The following is a 17,704-nucleotide window of genomic DNA, read 5'->3' as shown; positions in this document are numbered from 1 at the left end:
CGGATGGTTTGTGTTCCCCACACTCTCTTTCTCTTGCTCTGAGCTGGGGACTCACCCTCCTTTTGCCTCACCCACTCACTTGCTTTCCTCCTTGGCCAGGCGCCTCTTGCCTCTGCTCACCACCAGCCAATCAACAAACACATATCTGTCCAAAAAGGGATAAGCCCTACATCCCATCCATCCCACCAAACATCAGAGGGTCCAAGATGCCACCTGGGAAGGGCGTGGGCAGAGGATTCCCTGATCCCCCTACACACCCCTCCAGACCATTTCCCCAGCTCATTTTTTGCTACAGATTATTGAGTTGGAAGGAAAATGCTGAGCTCCTAATTCCAGAGTGTGAAAAGGTTCTCTTCAGAGATGCACCACCTTAAAGTAGTAAAAATAAAGTGGAAAGAACCACCAGCTACTACGGCTAATGATAATAGTAGTAGCACTGGTTACTAGAAATATGGTAGCTTATTAAATGATTATCCACACAGTGCCAGGCCCTGTGCTTAACACCCTGTTGCAAGCACTGAGCTCAGGTCTTTATATCTGTGGGCTTATGAAGTCCTCACAGCACCCCAAGGAGGGAAGTGCTGTCATTGGTCCCATTTTACAGGTGAGAAAAGTAAGGCTCAGAGAGGGTGAGGGATTCGTCTGTGGTCACACAGCTGCTTGGTAGCCAAATCAGATGTTGACATCAGATGGCCCAACTCCTTGTCCTGCGCTTTCTGTCTGTTGGAGTAGCTGGGGTTTGGTATAACTTGTTGCCGTTGGGCATGTGTATTTGTTGCCCCAGATTTCAGTCCGTAAATTCACTCAAAGAGCTGCCTGTTTTTTGGTTAAAAGTGTTTGACAAATAGCAAACAGGGCCACCAGGAGAGCCCAGAGTGGTTGCTGGCCTGGGTGTGATGAACATCCAAGCTACAGTAGCAGATATGATGTTTGTGGGTGTCTGTTTCATTTACTGTGTTTTCTTTTAAGTAGAACTTGTTAGCCACGGTAGAACCAGTGTGTAACAGATGACGCCTGCGGGTGAGCAATATTTAAAGAAATAAACGCCTCAGCCTAATTCCCTAGCTTTCTCACTAGTTCTCAGTGAGATAATTCCTCTAATACTGAGTCTCTCTCTCGGTAACCACATCCCTTCTTAATGAGGAGTTAATCAAAATTCCTGATGACAAATCCTCTATCCAAGGGGATAGAGGACCTTGGGCACGTTTTGAAGTCAAAAACCCTCGCAGGCAGCTTTCTTATCTGCTGGCTGCTTTTCTCCAGCAAGTCGCTTCACTTATTGAGTGCCTGCTGTGTACACATCATCTCTAACTTCCTCACGGTCTGGAAGTCGGGGTGTTGCCCCACAGATCAGGTGAAGCAACTGAGCTTGGGGTGAAGTGGCATGCCTGTGGCCACACCATCCGTGGGGGGCAGAGCCTGAATTTGCACCCTGACCTGAACCCCATCCCTTCTTTCCACTTCACTTATGTTATGTGATGAGCATCATGGTCTTTGATTGCTCCCAATTCATCAGGACAGAAAGCCAAAAGGACCAATGGATCTTTGTCTTACCCTTATCATTTATCTGCTCTTCTTTCTTTTTTTTTCTTTTTTTTTTTTTTTTGCTGTACGCGGGTCTCTCACTGTTGTGGCCTCTCCCGTTGCGGAGCACAGGCTCCGGACGCACAGGCTCAGCGGCCATGGCTCACGGGCCCAGCCACTCCGCGGCATGTGGGATCTTCCCGGACCAGGACACGAACCCGTGTCCCCTGCATCGGCAGGCGGACTCTCAACCACTGTGCCACCAGGGAAACCCTGCTCTTCTTTCTTGCTTGCATGTAGCAAAAGCTGACATGGAGTTTACAGCCACCCATGTGTGTCTTTATATTAATTATTTGAAACAACAGGACTTTTTCGATTGGAAAGGAGGCGTTTTCTGCCTCTTCTTAGAGCAAATTCCTCCTCCCCCATCCCCACCCTGTCCCCTCCAGCTGCTGGTCACAATCAGATGCTCTTAACACCAATCCTCTGAATGGCATCATTGTCAGACCCCTTAGGGGACAGGCCCAGATTCCTTTTCAGCTTAAACTGGACCAGGGTTTTTCCAGAGAGGATTGAAGTGCTTTCTTTGCTCTTGGCTGTCAAACACACCCTCTCTTGGGGTGCCCTGGGCCTCGTTTGTCCTCGAGTGTTTTTAAATACTCTTGGGAAGACTACAACCTTGTTTCTAATCTGATTTCTCTCCAACAGGCAGGTTTCCTATGGTGCATAATACAGATTTGATTTTGCCCAAACAAGCCAGTGAACATTTATTGAGTACCTGCTGTGTTTCAAAACACTCAGCATCAAAAATAGCACAAGTGCCCCTGCCCTGAACCTCAAAACAAGAGGGTGTCAGTACACAGTAAACCCATGACTCTTATCGCATAAAAAGAAAAATCTTTTCATCTGATGCGTGAAAAAACCCTGGGAGGTAGATGAGGCAGAGATGAGGGGGTGGGAGATGTTTGTTTGGTAAGCTGAGGCCAGAGAGGTTCTTAAGCAGCTGTTGATTGGCAGCTGCAGACAAGGTCTCGGCCCTCCTGGTCCCTGCAAGACCCCCGATGGTGGGTGGTTACCCTCGCGGACGGAAGAAGGAGTAGCTCTGAGTGGCCATGCCAGCTGAAAGGGAATTAAGGTTCCTTGTAAGCAGTTACTTCTTAAAAAGGTCTCTTGACCCAAGAACAGGACTTGGGGACTTTTGGGGAATAACAGAAGTCACGGCCCGGTCTTTATTTGCTTTCCTGGCACACTGAGATGCTGTTCGGGCTGACTCGAACCACCATGCCCTCTGGCAGGGATTACGTATATGGCACTGGCCTTCTGTCTTCTGTGCCCTGTTGTCTTCACAACACACTGGGCTCTCTTTCCCTCCCGTGCTCAGGCGGGGGCTTTTTTTTTTTTTTTTTTTTAATTAAGCTCTGCCTTTTTTTTTTTTTTTTTTTGCGGTACGCGGGCCTCTCACTGTTGTGGCCTCTCCCGTTGCGGAGCACAGGCTCCTGACGTGCAGGCTCAGCGGCCATGGCTCATGGGCCCAGCCACTCCGCGGCATGTGGGATCTTCCCAGACCGGGACACGAACCCGTGTCCCCTGCATCGGCAGGTGGACTCTCAACCACTGCGCCACCAGGGAAGCCCCAGGCGGGGGCTTTGACAGGGCTTCTCAGTGGGCGAGAACAGTCTTTGGATTCTGACCAGAAACACCTGTCAGCGCGGCTGTACGTGTCCTGAGTGGGCTTCTGTGAGCCAGAGCCAGCTTTCCAAGATGATACCCAGCGCAGCCAATGAAGGATGGGGCGAGATTGCCACTAACCAGGTCCCACCTCACACTATCAGAAGGAGTTGGACAGACCAACCCCCTCTCTCTGCCCGACAGACTCCTTCCTGTCCATCTATCAAGACCCTTCTCAAGGGACAGCTCCTTGTCGACTTAAAAATATATCTCCACAACGTGAGAGCTGCGAGTTAAGTTTTCTGTGGGCAAAATGAGGACTGCAGCCGGAAGACAGCGTTTCAGATAACACTGAGGACCTGCTCCAAGGAGGCCAGTGGAGGAGGAGGATTTATAGGAGTTTTTGCAACAAAGGGCAGGTAGTCGGGATGTCACAAGATTATTGTTAATTAAAGAAAACCAGACATCTCAAGTTAAGGAATTTAGCGCTTTTCTGTGTGTGGGAGGATGCAAGCGTCTGGGCTCACTGAAATCATTCCTTTGATGGGCGCCTCAGCTCTCTGGGGTCAGTATCCTGACACATCCTGAGTTCCCTCAGGGCTCTCCTCAGGGCGTGGCTGCATCTTGATGGCTGCTAGAGGGCAGGCACCCTTTTCAGCCCTGAGTTTCCCGGGCTCACTGGCTCACGTTGGAGGGCTGCAATCGTCATGACTGTGACATCCTTTGTTTACTGATAGGGCAAGAAATAGTCCATTTCTCATCCTCATGGAAACCTGGAAGCTTCCTAGTCATACCCTGCCTTGTGCTGTGTCCGCCCGTTCTTCCTGCACACACAGGGGAGGAGGGGTGTGGCGACTCGCTGGGACCTTTATAGGCTGGAGAAGACTGGTGTCTTAAAAACGTCCCGTGGAGATCCCAGTGTCTCCTTCCAGTGTTGTTATTTGTTTCATGTCATGATTACTCCTGAAAATGATTTTGTCGTTTTGTCCTATAGAGGAGGGGAGATTTTAAAAATGATGCAAAAGGATCCACTTGGGGGTAAAGATGCTGGGTGTGCCGTCACTCCATCCTGCCTTCTCTCTGGGATGCACACACTCGCAGATGCAAAACGCACTGTTTTCATTTTATTTCATTGGTAAATTCTGTCCCCACCCTCTCCCTTCCTCTCTCTCTCTCTCCCTCCTTCCCTCTCAGTCCCTTTCTCCTTCTCTCTTCCTCCAAAATAAAGATCACATGGCTTTTCTCTTTGCACCTCTGGCTTCCACACCGCCCCGGCTCCGTCCCCCTCCCCCCACCACCACCAATGGAGTAGATGCCTGTTTAGCCAATGAATGAACAGCGGAACAAATTTCCCACCATCACCCTAAGGCCATGGGTCCCCACAGGGGACACTCATTTGGTTACAGTGATGCTATTGAATCACTCCAAAGATGCTACTGAATTCATTGGGGCAGAATAGGTACTAATTTATGACAGCCTTTGCCAACTATTCCCTAAGGGAGAACTTCAAAACTCCCCTTTGTTTTGTGTTTGCTCAACTGCAAATAGCCAGTGAAGGCGGCATCATCCCAAACTGGTCTTGGCCGTTTCTCCTTGAGGTTCTCAGCCTCAGTCCTCTAAAAACAAGTGATGGCCCCTGAATTCTCACTGCGGTCCATGTGGATGCCCTGTGAAGGATAGGGTCCTGGGAGCCCGGGACCACCACACTGATGTCTGGCCTTTCTCTCTCCAAGGCAAGTGTTCCCTTTATTCCTGGTAATCAAAGATGATGTGTTCTGACGAGACAGCATTTTCTCCTGCTGAGTTCCTATGGCAACAGTTTCAAAGATGGTGAATTTGATTTTTCCTCTTAATTCTGTAATGCTCTCAGGCTTTCCAAAAATATCCTTATCTTTCTGGGCCTTATGTGGGTCTAGAAATATTCTGCCACAGCAAGTAGGCCCACCTCATCCACCATGTAGATATTGTATCAAAGAGTGCAAGGTGCAGCAAGTAATTGAGAAAACATTTAAAAATATCTATCTATATTTAGCCTCTACTTTGTGTGAGTTGATGTGCTAGGCATCAGGGATACAAAGAGAAATTAAACTCAGCTCTTGTCCTTAAAAAGCTCACAGCCCCTAAAAAAGATAAACAAGTACACAGCTAGCCATAATGCAATATAATATAATGTAACAACATAACATTATATACTCTAATGTAACACTAGTACATAGCAAACTATAATATAATGTAACGTGACATGATGTAATGTTAGTACATAGTGAACTATAATATGATGTAATGTAACAATATAATGCAGTATGATATAATAAATATAATGTGATGTAACATAAGAAATATAATGTAATGTAACATAATAAATATTTCATCAGTTGTAGGAATAAATTAGTGGAGAAAGCCGTTCAGCGTAGAGTGACAACAAGGGTTAGGAGCTGGCAGACATGAATGTTGGTTTCTGATCGGTTACTTGTAGCTGTGCAAGCTCAGGGAAATGACTGCCCCTCTCTGAGCCCCCTGTCATCCCCCTGGTGCTGGGCTGGTGTGAGGGTGAAATAGCACCCACCCAGCCCAGAGCAGCTCTTCCTTGGGACTTCCTGCTCATCCCTGCTGGGCCCCTGGGTGATCAGGAGAGCCTCAGGAGAGGAACACAGGTGGAGGACCCACCGGCAGTAGAGGGGCAGGTGAGCAGCCTGAGCCGGGAGGTGGCTTTGTGAAAATGCCTGGCGAGTAGAGCCCAGGGGGAGGTAAGAAGGGCCGTGTGGCCCACGCAGGTGATGGGATCTGACCCGTCACCATCCCTGATCAGGAAGCTTTTTGAGAGTCACCATTGCACGAGACTGATATCACAGTGGTTCCAGGCTGCTGAGGGAGGTAGCAAAATAAACACAGGAGCTGTGCCAACAGTTCTCAGTGTGCACTCAGCACTGGTCCTGAGGGCATTGTGCCTTGTCACATCTGGGGGTGCTGCAGGCGTGATCTCCACCTCTCTCTTTGAGGGAATGAAGCATCTCTCCTCTTGGTCCAGTGCAGCATTGGCACACGAAGGCATGTGTGTGCCACATATAGCGGCTCTGGAGACGGTTGTGGGGCGATGCCTCACCACACTCTCCCCCTCTCAGCACGTGCCTCCGTTTCCTCTCCCTGCCTGTCCAACAACTGTGATGATGGTACCCAACCTGAGGGATCGTTCATGGCAAAATATGATCGTGCGCATAGATGCCCGGTGCATACCTGGCGTAGAGCAGGCTCTCAGTAAATATTAGCTTTTATTTTTATTTCCTCCATTTTGTTTTTAATTAAAAACTCTTCAGCGTGTAAACACTAGCCAACAAGAGTGGCAGGTATTGACATTAGGAAGCAGATAGTGCCATTAACTTCAGCCTCCGTGGAAGAAACACACAGCAAGGTGGGTAGCCGGCTGTGTGCTGTCAAGTTTGATAAAAGGGCAGAACTGTTTTCCTCCTTGTGCTTTTGCAACAAAATAGCCACGTTTGGAGGCCAGTTCTCTGCCAGGATATCATCCCCAGGTACCACGTGACTTCATGAGAAGGCCTTCAGGATTGGTGGTCTGGAGGCCTGGAAGCCATTCTCTCTCTCTCTCTCTCTCTCACACACACACACACACACACACACATACACACACTTCTGACTCCTGCCTCTTGCTAGCTAAGGGACCGACCTCAGGCAAACTCCTTAACCCTTTCTGGAGGCAGTTTCTGCATCCGTTTTTGTTGAAGGCCTTAATAAAAGTGACACGTGCCAGGCCCATTAGCAGTTTGAAGATCCAGACTGAAGGCGTGCAGGGAAGTGGCCACACACCCCACACCCGGCTCTAGCCTCTGCCCTCAGGATGCCTCTGTGTCATCTTGGTATCTCCATCGTCCTGGAGGTCCCTAGCAGGCAGCCGAATGGGTGTGGGTGAATGAATGACTGCCATCCTGCGATGCTCTTTGCCTGCAGTTTGCAGGGAGAGGAGAGCTCATTCTGAGCGTCCTCTGATCTGTTGAGAAAGGGAAACAACATCCCGTGAAGTGTGAATTGTCTGAATAGAGGTTCCATCTCAAAAGTCATTTGAATCAAATTCAAGATTCATGTACAAACTTCACTCTTCCCACCTTCTTAAAGGACAACTTTTGAAGTAAGATAGACACGCAGGAAAATGGACAGCTTGCTGCATCTCCTCCAAGTGAGCGCGCCCATGTGACCAGCACCCAGATCAGAACACAGCCATCCCTCACCCCCCACCCCAGGAGCAATTCTCACTCTGACACAGGATATTAGTTTTGCCTGTTTTTGACCTTTATAAAAACCACAATTTCCCAGCCTGGACACTACTGACATTTAGAGCTGGATGATTCTATGTTGTCAGGGGCTGTCCTGGGCACTGTAGGGTATGGAGCAGCATCCCTGCCCGCAACCCACTAGATGCCAGTAACACCCCCCTCTCTGCCAGCTGTGACAATCGAAAACGTCTGCAGACATCACCAAAAGTCCCCTAAGGGACAGAATCACTCCCAGTTGAGAACCACTGATAGAAATGGAATCACATTGTGTGTTCTTATTTGTGTCTGGGTATTTTGTTTTTGTCATCATTGTGTTTGTGAGATTCATCCGTGCTGCTGTGTATAATTGTGGTTCATAATCATTGCTGTGTAGAATTCCATTGTGTAACTATTGCCACAATTTATGTATCCTTCTACTGTTGATGGGCACTTGGATTATTTCCATCTTGGAGCTGTTCTGGATGGTGTCGCTATGGGCATTTGGGTACAGGTGCTGAGCACGTGTACACCTTTCTGTTAGGTGTATAGTCTGTTTTGTGACGTCTTTTTGCCTCTCCTGCCAGCCCCCATGTGGCTTCCATGACTCCATCACAAGGAAACTTCCTCATATGGTGAAATGCCCTGGCTAAACCCCTGCTGCCTTCAGCCTTCTCCTGGACCTGGTGGCATAAACTCCGGTGTTCTGATTGCTATCACAGCTGGTGCATCACTCCAGTTAAGCCACTAACACTCACCACACTGCCCAGCAGGGACCCCCAGCCTCTGGCCCACTCATCACCACAACTGGGTGCTCTCTCCTGATGGGGTCTGGGGGAAGCCTGTTGACCAGCCCTGTAGCCCCAGGGGATGGGACCACTCAACCTTGGGATCCTGTACTCCAAGATGGGCCCTGGGGGGAGGGTGACGGGCAGCAGTTCCCATTCTGATGACTTTTCACACGATTGTAACTTTCCTTGATCAGACTGTTCTTCTGACCCATGTTATGTGCTGACCAAGGTGGCAGGATTTGGATGTTAACTTGCCAGCCCTCGAACCAAAGTCTATGTTTCCTTCCTTCCTTCTTCCTTCCTTCCTTCCTTCCTTCCTCCATCCCTCCCTCCCTCCCCTCTTTTCTGTGTGCCAGATCATGTACATATTTTGCTAGATTTATGGTAGCGTCCTGTTTTTGGGTACTCTTGTAAATGAAACTTTTAAAATTTTCTATTCCAATTGTTCATTGCTTGAATATAGAGATATAATTAATTTTTAATATTCACCTTGTATTCTGTGACCTTGTTACACTCACTTATGAGTTATATGATCGTTTTGTAAACTCTTTGGGATTTTCTATGTAGACAATCATGTCGTCTGCAATTAGAGACAATTTTATTTCTTCATTTCCCATCTATGTACCTTTGATTTCTTTTCCTTCCTTTACTGCACTGCCTAGAACTTCCAGTACGACATCCTTGCGTATTCCTTAGATCTTAGAGGGAAAGCATTCAGTTTCTCACCATTAAGTATGATATTAGAATTTAGAGATGAGAGACATTATCTTTATAATGTTTGTAGTCTGGCTGGAGGCGTCCCTGGAATTTTCCGATGAACTAGGTCACACAGGAGGCTGGGCCGCAGATGGCAGGCTTCTGCAGAGACAGAACCGAGGGGATGGTTCCTTGTAAAAATTCTGAAATTGCAGCTCTTTCTCAGATTGCATGGAGGTGCCAGATTTAGCAAATAAAAACACAAGACAGAGGCCCAATTAAATTTGAATGTCAGATAATTTTTTAATACAAATATAAATTTTTGCTGTAAGTATGTCCAATGCAATATTTGGGATACACTTATATAAAATTACTTTACTATTATTATACTAAAAATTATTTTGTTGTTTATCTGAAATTCAGATTTAACTGGGTGCCCTGTATTTTATCTGAGGATTTTTTTTTAATTTTTATTGGAATAGAGTTGATTTATAATGTTGTGTTCGTTTCAGGTGTACAGCAAAGTGAATCAGTTATACATATACATATATCCACTCTTTTTTCGATTCTTTTTCTGTATAGGCCATTACAGAGTACATAGTAAGAGTTCCCTGTGCTGTACAGTAGGTCCTTATTAGTTCTGAGGATTTTATCTAAGGGCTTATCTGGCAATCCTCACCACTCAGGCTCCCACTTTAGGGCCATTTATAACTGACTCTGGTCTTCTTAGTATCTGGCAAGACTTCTGAGCACTGGGGTTGACCTTGGCGGTCACTCATCTGAGCTGCTCCCTGGTAAGTAAGGCTCAGAGACGGAGGCAGGGCTCCAGCAGGGCCAGAACCCAACTCTCCTGGCTCCAAAGGGACGGGACAATACGAATGTTTTTACTGCGGTACAACTTTGAAATCCACCGCCCAGGAGCAGTGAATGTAGCTGTGGCTCGGCCAGGATCCTGCAGTGCCAAGGACCTGAGGACGGCCTTCTAGGGAAAAGAGTCTGGTGGAGCCCAGGGTACAGCCAACAAGTGCTCCTTCACAGAGCCGCCACCAACAAGTGCCCATTCTCTCTCATTTCCCCTCCTCTGAAAGGTGCCCATTATTCAGGAAAGTGTCTGGCTGGGCCACCTCTGGTGACCGTGCTCTGAAGATTTCCTTTTGAAAGCATCTTCTGTTCCTTTCCCCTCAGGGGCCCAGCTTAGAGGAGATTTATGTAACCTCCGTCTCCTCAGTGGGACCAGATGGGGACCTGGAGGGCCCACCTCCACGGAGCTGCGCTTCTGTGGGGGGCAGGGTGGGCACCCTGGAGGATGGTGCCGCAGTGTCCATGACAGCCACGCCCTCCTGGAGCCCCTCCACATCGCGCTTGGCCACACATGCCATGCGGTGACCCCAACACTGAAGGATGGGGACCCGGAGCTCTGGGTACCATCTTTGCTTCCGAGAGTGGCTGGTCCTACCGTCTCGTGTGTGATGCTCTCCAGTGTTCAGAGAATTGCTCTTAATGTTATAAAGTTTAAAACACCAAACAGTGACAGACATCCATATGCCCACTAACCAGAATAGACCACTTTTTAATATTTTATCATGTTTATTCATCTTTTCTTATAATAAAATAGTACAAACAAAATCAGTCTCTTTCCCCCCATCTCCCCCTTTCTCAGAGGCAGCTGCTGTTGTAAATCTGGCTGATGTATTTACAATCCATGTCTGTACGTTTACATATATGTGGATCCATGCCTAATATATAATATGACTGTTAGGCGTGTTTTTAATTTCAGGGATGGCAACTGAGTTTATTTTGTGACTCGCCTTTCTCCCCAGAAAGCGTTTTTTATGTAGTATAAGGGTCTCCCAGCATCTCCCTTCTTCTCTGAAGCAGTCTGTATTATTTTCCCCATTTTTAAATGAAAAACCTGAGCCTCAGGTTAAGAAATGGGTCTCGGTCCCACAGAAAGGAAATGTTGGCTCCGGGCCCAAATCTCAGCTTGCCCTCAGGATTCTTGGCCGATGGTCCAAGAATTCACTCATTCACCAAGTATGTTTTGAGTGTTGGCTCTCTTCTAGGCTCGAGGATACTGTGGGAAAGAGGGAAGGTCCCTGCCTTCCTGGCAGCTATAGTCAGGAGGCCTGTATAGGTAACACTGACCTTGAACACTGGCCATGGACCTTGACCCTCTGTCCTGGTATCCCCTCTTCAACAAGCCAACCAGAGTTTTTCTGATCTTGACAAGATCATCTCTGATGAGGAGACGAGTCCCCCACCCTGTGACCTTCTGATTGTTCGTGTCTAACTGAGCCAGAGGAGACTTCTTCTCTTGTTCTGCCTCTCGGGTCACACTCTTTTCTGCATGGTGGACCTCCGAGTGTTTGAAGTTAGGAATCGTCACCCTCAAATGTGCTCTGAGCCCTAACCTCATCCAAGCCACTCATCCCCATCCTCAGGGGTCCAGTGACTACGCCTGCCCACGGGGTTGAGAAGGCCCAGTTGCTCATCTCAGTAAGGGCGTGACACCCGGAGGTCATTTCCCAAAATGGCTTAAAATTAGACCTGGCCGGCGGGAGGGCCTTTCGGAAAGACCTTCCAGAAGCTTCTGCCATCACCTGCTTCTGAAGTGACTTCAGCCATCTTTCCTTCGTTCTGACCGTGAGTCAGTTTCTGATCAAATCTTCCCAACTTCCAAGTGGCAGAATTGAGGCTGACCTTTATTGATTTTCTATTCGTGGGATTTTGCTCTGTAAAGTTATTTTCATGTGTAACCCGGCACTTTGAAGTAGAATCTGTTTTACAAAGGAAAAAACATCAAACCAGCAAACCTGAGGAGTTGGATCGAGCAACAGTGCTGGCTGAACTCAACAGAACTGCTGCCTGGATGCAGATGAGTATCTGATTAATTGATTGCACAAAAGCACACAACCAGAAATGCCAGGTTCCCGGTTCCCTCACCTTAGCTTAAGCAATTGGATAAGAGATGCATGTCTCTCGGTTTTGAATTACTACACGAACAAGAGGAAAGAACATTAGGAAGGACTGAGAGACAGGTGCCACGTTTTATTTATCATATATGATCTGATTCCCTCCTTGCGAGAATCCTGCTGGTTCCACTGTATCATCTTCATGACTTACAGGGAAAGAAACGGAAGCAGGGTGGTTCAATGATTCGCTTGGCTGTACTATCGGTAATGAAGCAGGATTCACCCCCGAGTCTTTCGGACACTAGAACCCACTCCATCCCTCACACTCTGAGGCGGCAGACGCCACCGGCTGTGACCTCTGGCAGTGCTGAGCTGTCCATCAGTGAGGTGCAGGGCAGAGAGGGGCTCAGCGTGGAGAATGAGCTGTCTCATCGCCGGGGAGCTCTGAGAGCGTGTGTACGAAGTGCAGCCGATGGGGGGGCTGTCTGCTGATTTCAAGTTCATTAATTCCACACGGTTGTACTTGTCACTCTTTCTGTGTTACAAATGGGGTTGAGGGAGCACGAGATGAGTGGGCCATGGCTTTGCCTTCAAGAGTGCCCTGTGTGGTGGGAGACCTACCTCCAGTTAACCGAGCCTGTGGTTTTCACCTTACGTGGCCAGAGACCTTGCACACGTGATGAAGGTGTAGGATCTTGAGATGGGAGACGATCCAAGTGAGCCCAATATAATAAACACAGTCAGAGTTCTGACCTCCAGATCGGTAAGATAACAAATATGTGTCATTTTAAGCCACTGAGTCTGTGGCAATTTTACTATAGCAGCCATAGGAAACTAACACAGGGCATTACGTACCCACAGGGAAGCAGAGAACAGGAGTGGGGCGCAGGGGGAGGGCAGCTGCCCCCGTGCAGGTTGGCAGCAGGGCTGTGTCGGCCTGGGGGCTGCTCTCTCCTCCCCCCACCAAAGGCTCTGTCCAGTGCCCCCTTTTTCTCCCCCCAGTGAATTGGATGAAAGTGCTCCTCGAGCCCACACATGTCCCGAAGAGAGGAGAGGGAGGCTGCGCAGGCTCACGTCCAGAGATCTCAACAGGATGGAGAGCGGAGTCGGGGTGGGGGCATCTGTCCAAAACCCCAGTGCCCTGGGGGAGGGAGGAGAGGCTGAGGCGGGCCGCTGGGCAGAGGACAAGGGGCATGGGATTAATTCCGGGGAGGGGGAGTGCAGCAGGGGCGCCAGGGGAGGGGGCTGTGGAACCAGCAGGGGAGGGAGAAGGACAGCTTCCTGTCTGGCCTGATCCCCACTCTCTGGCAGATAGTCTCCATGAACTCACCTGAGCGATGCTTTCGCCGTGGGTGGGTCAGATGAAGATTCTGCCGATTTCCCCTAGAGAAGGGTGGTGCCGTCTCAGGGCAGAAGGAGGAAAGGGTACCCGCCAGGTAGGGGTGGGGTCTGTGGGGGGCTGCTGGAGAGGCAGAATCAGCCAACAATGTTGTTGGTCCAAGTTGAGGGTGGGTGTCATTCATCCATCACTCAACAGGGGTTTGTCAGGCACGACTGTGCTCCCGACCTGGGCAAGGCTCTAGGGTCCCACGGTGAGAATAAACTCATCTGCTTTCCCCTCAGAGCTCCAGGCCACTGGGGGACGCAGATGGGAACTGCATCTTGGGGTGGGTGCACCCAAGGAAAGGATGTGGTCTTGGGGGTACTTGGGAGGGAAGGCTATAGTGGACAGGACCATTGGCTGGGATTCGAAGGATGAGTCGTTTTAATGGGAAAGCTCGGGCCCCTCCCTGCAGGCCAGAGCATCGCTGCCTCTGCTGCCCGCTTAGGACGGATGTGCCTGATTCAGCTGTAACCCATCTCATCTGCATCACCAGCTGGGGGACAAAAGGAGGTCACAGTTCTCCTATTTCAACTTTCAGTTGTATTTTTAATAGAATATATGTTAATTGTCATTCTCATTTGTGTTCGTCATCATATCTCTTTATATATACTAAACATGTTCATATACTGTTTACTGTAAGAAACATATAAGAAGGACGCATATATAAATGCAGCCCTGGATGAAGTCTCACAAAGTGAGCTCACCCCTGTAACCAGCAGCCCCACCGAGGATCTGCACGTGGCCTATCCTCAGCGCCCCCTGTTGGCCTCTTCCTGTTACTACAGCCCCAGATTGACAACTGCCAGGTCCTCACCGAACTAAAGGACCAAGCTGTGTTACTGATGAAATGCCAAGCTCCTCTCAGCACGAGTCTGTCAAAGGCTGCTCTTCTCAGCCCGAGCAGGTGCTCGGAAGCACCCACTGACACAGTCATGGGCGACCTTTAAAAAGAGGCTATTGAGATTCAGAGCAGGCCACACATGGAGCTGCCTGAAAGTAGCCTCTCTGTGTGCATTCTCTGATGGTTCGAGTTCCCTTAAGATATTCTTTCTTTTTTACTCCTTCCTTCCCTCCCTCCCCTCTTTCTCTCTCCTTCTCCTTCCTTGCTCTCATCCCCACCTGGAGCGTGACCCTCACCTGTCTGCAGAGTCTAGGACTGAGGCCCCCTAATTAATCATCCCTAATACAAGTCAGACGGGCCACTGAGTGAGGCGAACCCCACTCTGCTCCCACCACCCCCTGGGGCAGTGCACATGTGCCCGGCTGGAGCGTGGCCCCTGGGGGTAGTGACTGGTACATCTCCGGGGCCCAGTACTGAGTCTGACCTGGGAGTCGGAGAGGCTGTGGGCAGAACAGGAAGCACCCTGGCTCCACAGTCGGACACACCTGACTCTCAGCCCTGACCCCAGCACAGACGAGTACAGTGGCCTTGACCTTTGCTTACCCATCTGAAATGGGGGTACCGTGGTATGCTCCAGCAGGATAGTTGAATGATTAAATGAGACTGTTTTAAAATCTCTAGCACATTCCATGGCCATAGCTGGGCCTCCAGGCTGGTAGTAGTAGTAGTAGCTCAAGAAATGTGTATTGAAGGAAGGCTTACCTGTTTAGCGCTCATTCGTTCATGTACCACTAAAAAAACACGTTTATTATGGGCCTCATACCTGCCAGAGCCAACCCTGGGGCTTAAGTCGTGTCAGCCTCTGGACAGGTCTGGAAGGGCCTGGACGGCCTGGACATTGGTCTTCTGGACTGTATCCGGGTCCAGGCCCTCCCTTTGAGCAGCCCAACTCACCCCTACCCACGCACCTGAGTCTCAGGAATAAGGGGCTTTACAAACGCAAAGAGGAAGCCCTGATCCCTGGAGTGCAAACCAGCCGCTTCCTGTGCAGCAAAGCAAGGCCTTGGGAATTAGTCAATCTTCTGGGGAGTTTGTCCTTGTGCATTAGAAGCTCTGAAGCATCATACCCGCTAACTGGGAAGTTCTGTATCTGGGTCTGCCTAATAAATAAAAATGCACATGAAGGGCTTCCCTGGTGGCGCAGTGGTTAAGAATCCGCCTGCCAATGCAGGAGACACAGGTTTGAGCCCTGGTCCAGGAAGATCCCGCATGCCATGGAGCAGCTAAGCCCGTGCGCCACAACTGTTGAACCCATGTGCCACAACTATTGAAGCCCGTGCGCCTAGAGCCCGTGCTCCGCAACAAGAGAAGCCACCGCAATGAGAAGCCTGCACACCGCAAAGAAGAGTAGCCCCCGCTCGCCACAACCAGAGAAAGCCCACGGGCAGCAACGAAGACCCAACACAGCCAAAAATAAAATAAATAAAATAATAAAAAAATAAATAAAATAAAGATAAGCAACTGATATTAAAAAAAATGCACGTGCAAGCATGTATGCATACCCAAATGTATGTACAAGGATGTTTACCAGTACATTATTTATAATAGGAAAGCATCAAAATTCCTAAATCTCCAATTCTAGAGAAACAGTTAAATTATGGCTTGTATTTATGATAGAATATTATACAACTGTAAAACAGTATCTTGATAGGCTTTTAAATACAGAAATATAAAGCCACATGTTTAAAACTTCTCTCTCTCTCTCATACACACACACACACACACACACACACACACACAGAAAAAGATTAGAAAGGAAGATGTGAACAGTGATTATCCCAAAGTCGTGAGATTATGATTCTCTTTCTTTTCCTCCTCTTTTGTATTTTCTTAATGCTCTATGCTGCGCCGATATTACTTTTACAATTAGAAGAATAAAGACATTTGAGGATGTGTGCTGTTACGGAGGCCCTGGCATTTAGAGAGGGAGGGTCTGTAAGTCCCAGTGAGTTGCCAGCTAGCCTTGAGATAGTCTGCTGAGCTGCTCTGGGCTTTAACCTCTTCATCTGCAAAGTGGGCATGAGTGTCTGCCTCAAAAGGTTGCTGTGAAGGCTAATTTTTCTAGATGAAAATATGCACTGTCATTTATTTAAAAGACCCAAAGCAAAGCCCAGTTCGGTGCTGTATCTTCGAGGGGGCTGCTTGACCAGGCAGTTGCCCCTCTGCGGGCAGCCTCCCAGCTCCCGAGGGCTCTGGTTAATTCTCTCTCTCCTTCTTCTCAGCTGCCCATGATGGGAGGCGCCTTCATGGACTCGCCCAACGAGGACTTCAGCACCGAGTACTCTCTCTTTAACTCCTCCACCAATGTGCACGCAGCCTCCAACGGCCAAGGTCAGCCAGAGGAACCGCCAAGGTCCTCCAACGATGCCGTCTTGCTCTGGATCGCCATCATAGCGACGCTGGGGAACATTGTCGTGGTGGGGGTGGTGTATGCCTTCACCTTCTGAGACGCGGGAGCTCCGGGACGGCCCAGCCCTGTGCTGGGCTCACCGCGGGGCGCTGTCGCTGTTGGCCTTTGGCTGCGCCCGCGTTCTAGAACCAGGAGTTCTGACCAGGTGCGCGGTCTCTCCAAGAGGAGCCACCATGCATCTGGGATTTCCCCAAGCGGCCCTGATTTCAGATACTCCAGGCTGTGGTCCAGCTGATCCAGAAAAATATGGGAGCCTGGGCTTCCAGCCCCCGGAGGCACGCTGGGGCAGAGCCTTCGAGGAGTAGATTGGGGAATTCTTGAAACTGCATTCCACGAACATGAGACCAGAGGGAACAGCCAGTCAGTTGAAAATACAGACATGGTTGGATGATCCTTTGCTGACACTAAATATTCACTTCCGTGTCTTGTTTTTCTGCCAGCTTACCTGAGGGCAAGGGCAGCCCTCAGAACTTGAGTGTCCCCACCCCAATCTGGTTTCCCAGTCAGCCCCTCGGGATATTGGTGGTGGTCACTTGAAGGGTCATAGAACGTTCCTCCTTTGACTTGGAAATGGCATCTTTGTTACCAGACACCTGGCTCCTTATGAAACCCAAGGATGGGGGATTCCTGGTGATGTGGATTTCAGGGGTGTAGTGATGGTGGTTTTTATCTGCTGGATGGACTTTCTCTTCTTTGTGAAAAGAGGAGAAGGTGCCTTTAAAAATTAGGTCTGCCAGGCAGTTAACTCTTTAGATCACCCACGGAAGATGTTCTTTCGTCTCTGAGAAATCATGGAATTTTAGGGATGAGGTGTGTGTACCTCATCGATTGGCGGGTGGGAGGGAGAGGGACGTGATTTGCCTGTGGTCCCAGGGCGTGTAAAGGCAGGGGTCAGAGCAGGAGGGACATTTCCTGACCATCAGTTCTGGGCTGTCTCTGCCCCAACTAAGCACTGTCTTGAGCAGATTCCTGCCTTCTCAGCTGCCCTGGGTAGAATATCCAGAGGGTCTCAAAGCTGTGTGCAGGGTGGGCAGGGAGTTAAGACACCCACACTGTAAACTTGGTTTGGCTACCATGCACTCTTGCAGGTGTAAATATGCTCTGCCTGAGTCAGTTTCCTTACAAGCTTAGAAGGCAGCGGCTGGGGGGCTGGCAA

At 49.2% G+C, this 17,704-nt stretch overlaps 1 protein-coding gene across 1 annotated transcript; it reads left to right on the top strand.

Annotated features, from left to right (window-relative positions):
- The first annotated feature begins 12,120 nt into the window (after nucleotides 1-12,120).
- Nucleotides 12,121-16,862, top strand: C4H14orf132 (chromosome 4 C14orf132 homolog). Its single transcript, XM_060096011.1, has 2 exons — nucleotides 12,121-12,235; nucleotides 16,311-16,862. Exons 1-2 carry the CDS (start codon nucleotides 12,121-12,123, stop codon nucleotides 16,583-16,585), a joined length of 390 nt encoding a protein of 129 aa, XP_059951994.1. The 3' UTR covers nucleotides 16,586-16,862.
- Nucleotides 16,863-17,704: the final 842 nt, after the last annotated feature.

Source organism: Mesoplodon densirostris, chromosome 4, assembly GCF_025265405.1.
Source record: "Mesoplodon densirostris isolate mMesDen1 chromosome 4, mMesDen1 primary haplotype, whole genome shotgun sequence".
Taxonomy (NCBI): Eukaryota; Metazoa; Chordata; class Mammalia; order Artiodactyla; family Ziphiidae; genus Mesoplodon; species Mesoplodon densirostris.
The sequence above is the reverse complement of the archived record's forward strand: the minus strand, read 5'-3'. Positions and strand labels throughout refer to the sequence as shown.

Excerpts from the sequence above, each read along its gene's own strand:
- C4H14orf132 (XM_060096011.1), top strand. The coding sequence starts at position 12,121 with ATGAAGCAGGATTCACCCCCGAGTCTTTCGGACACTAGAACCCACTCC. Across the intron at positions 12,236-16,310 it reads CAGTGCTGAGCTGTCCATCA|CCTCCCAGCTCCCGAGGGCT; the intron begins GTGAGGTGCAGG and ends CTCTGCGGGCAG.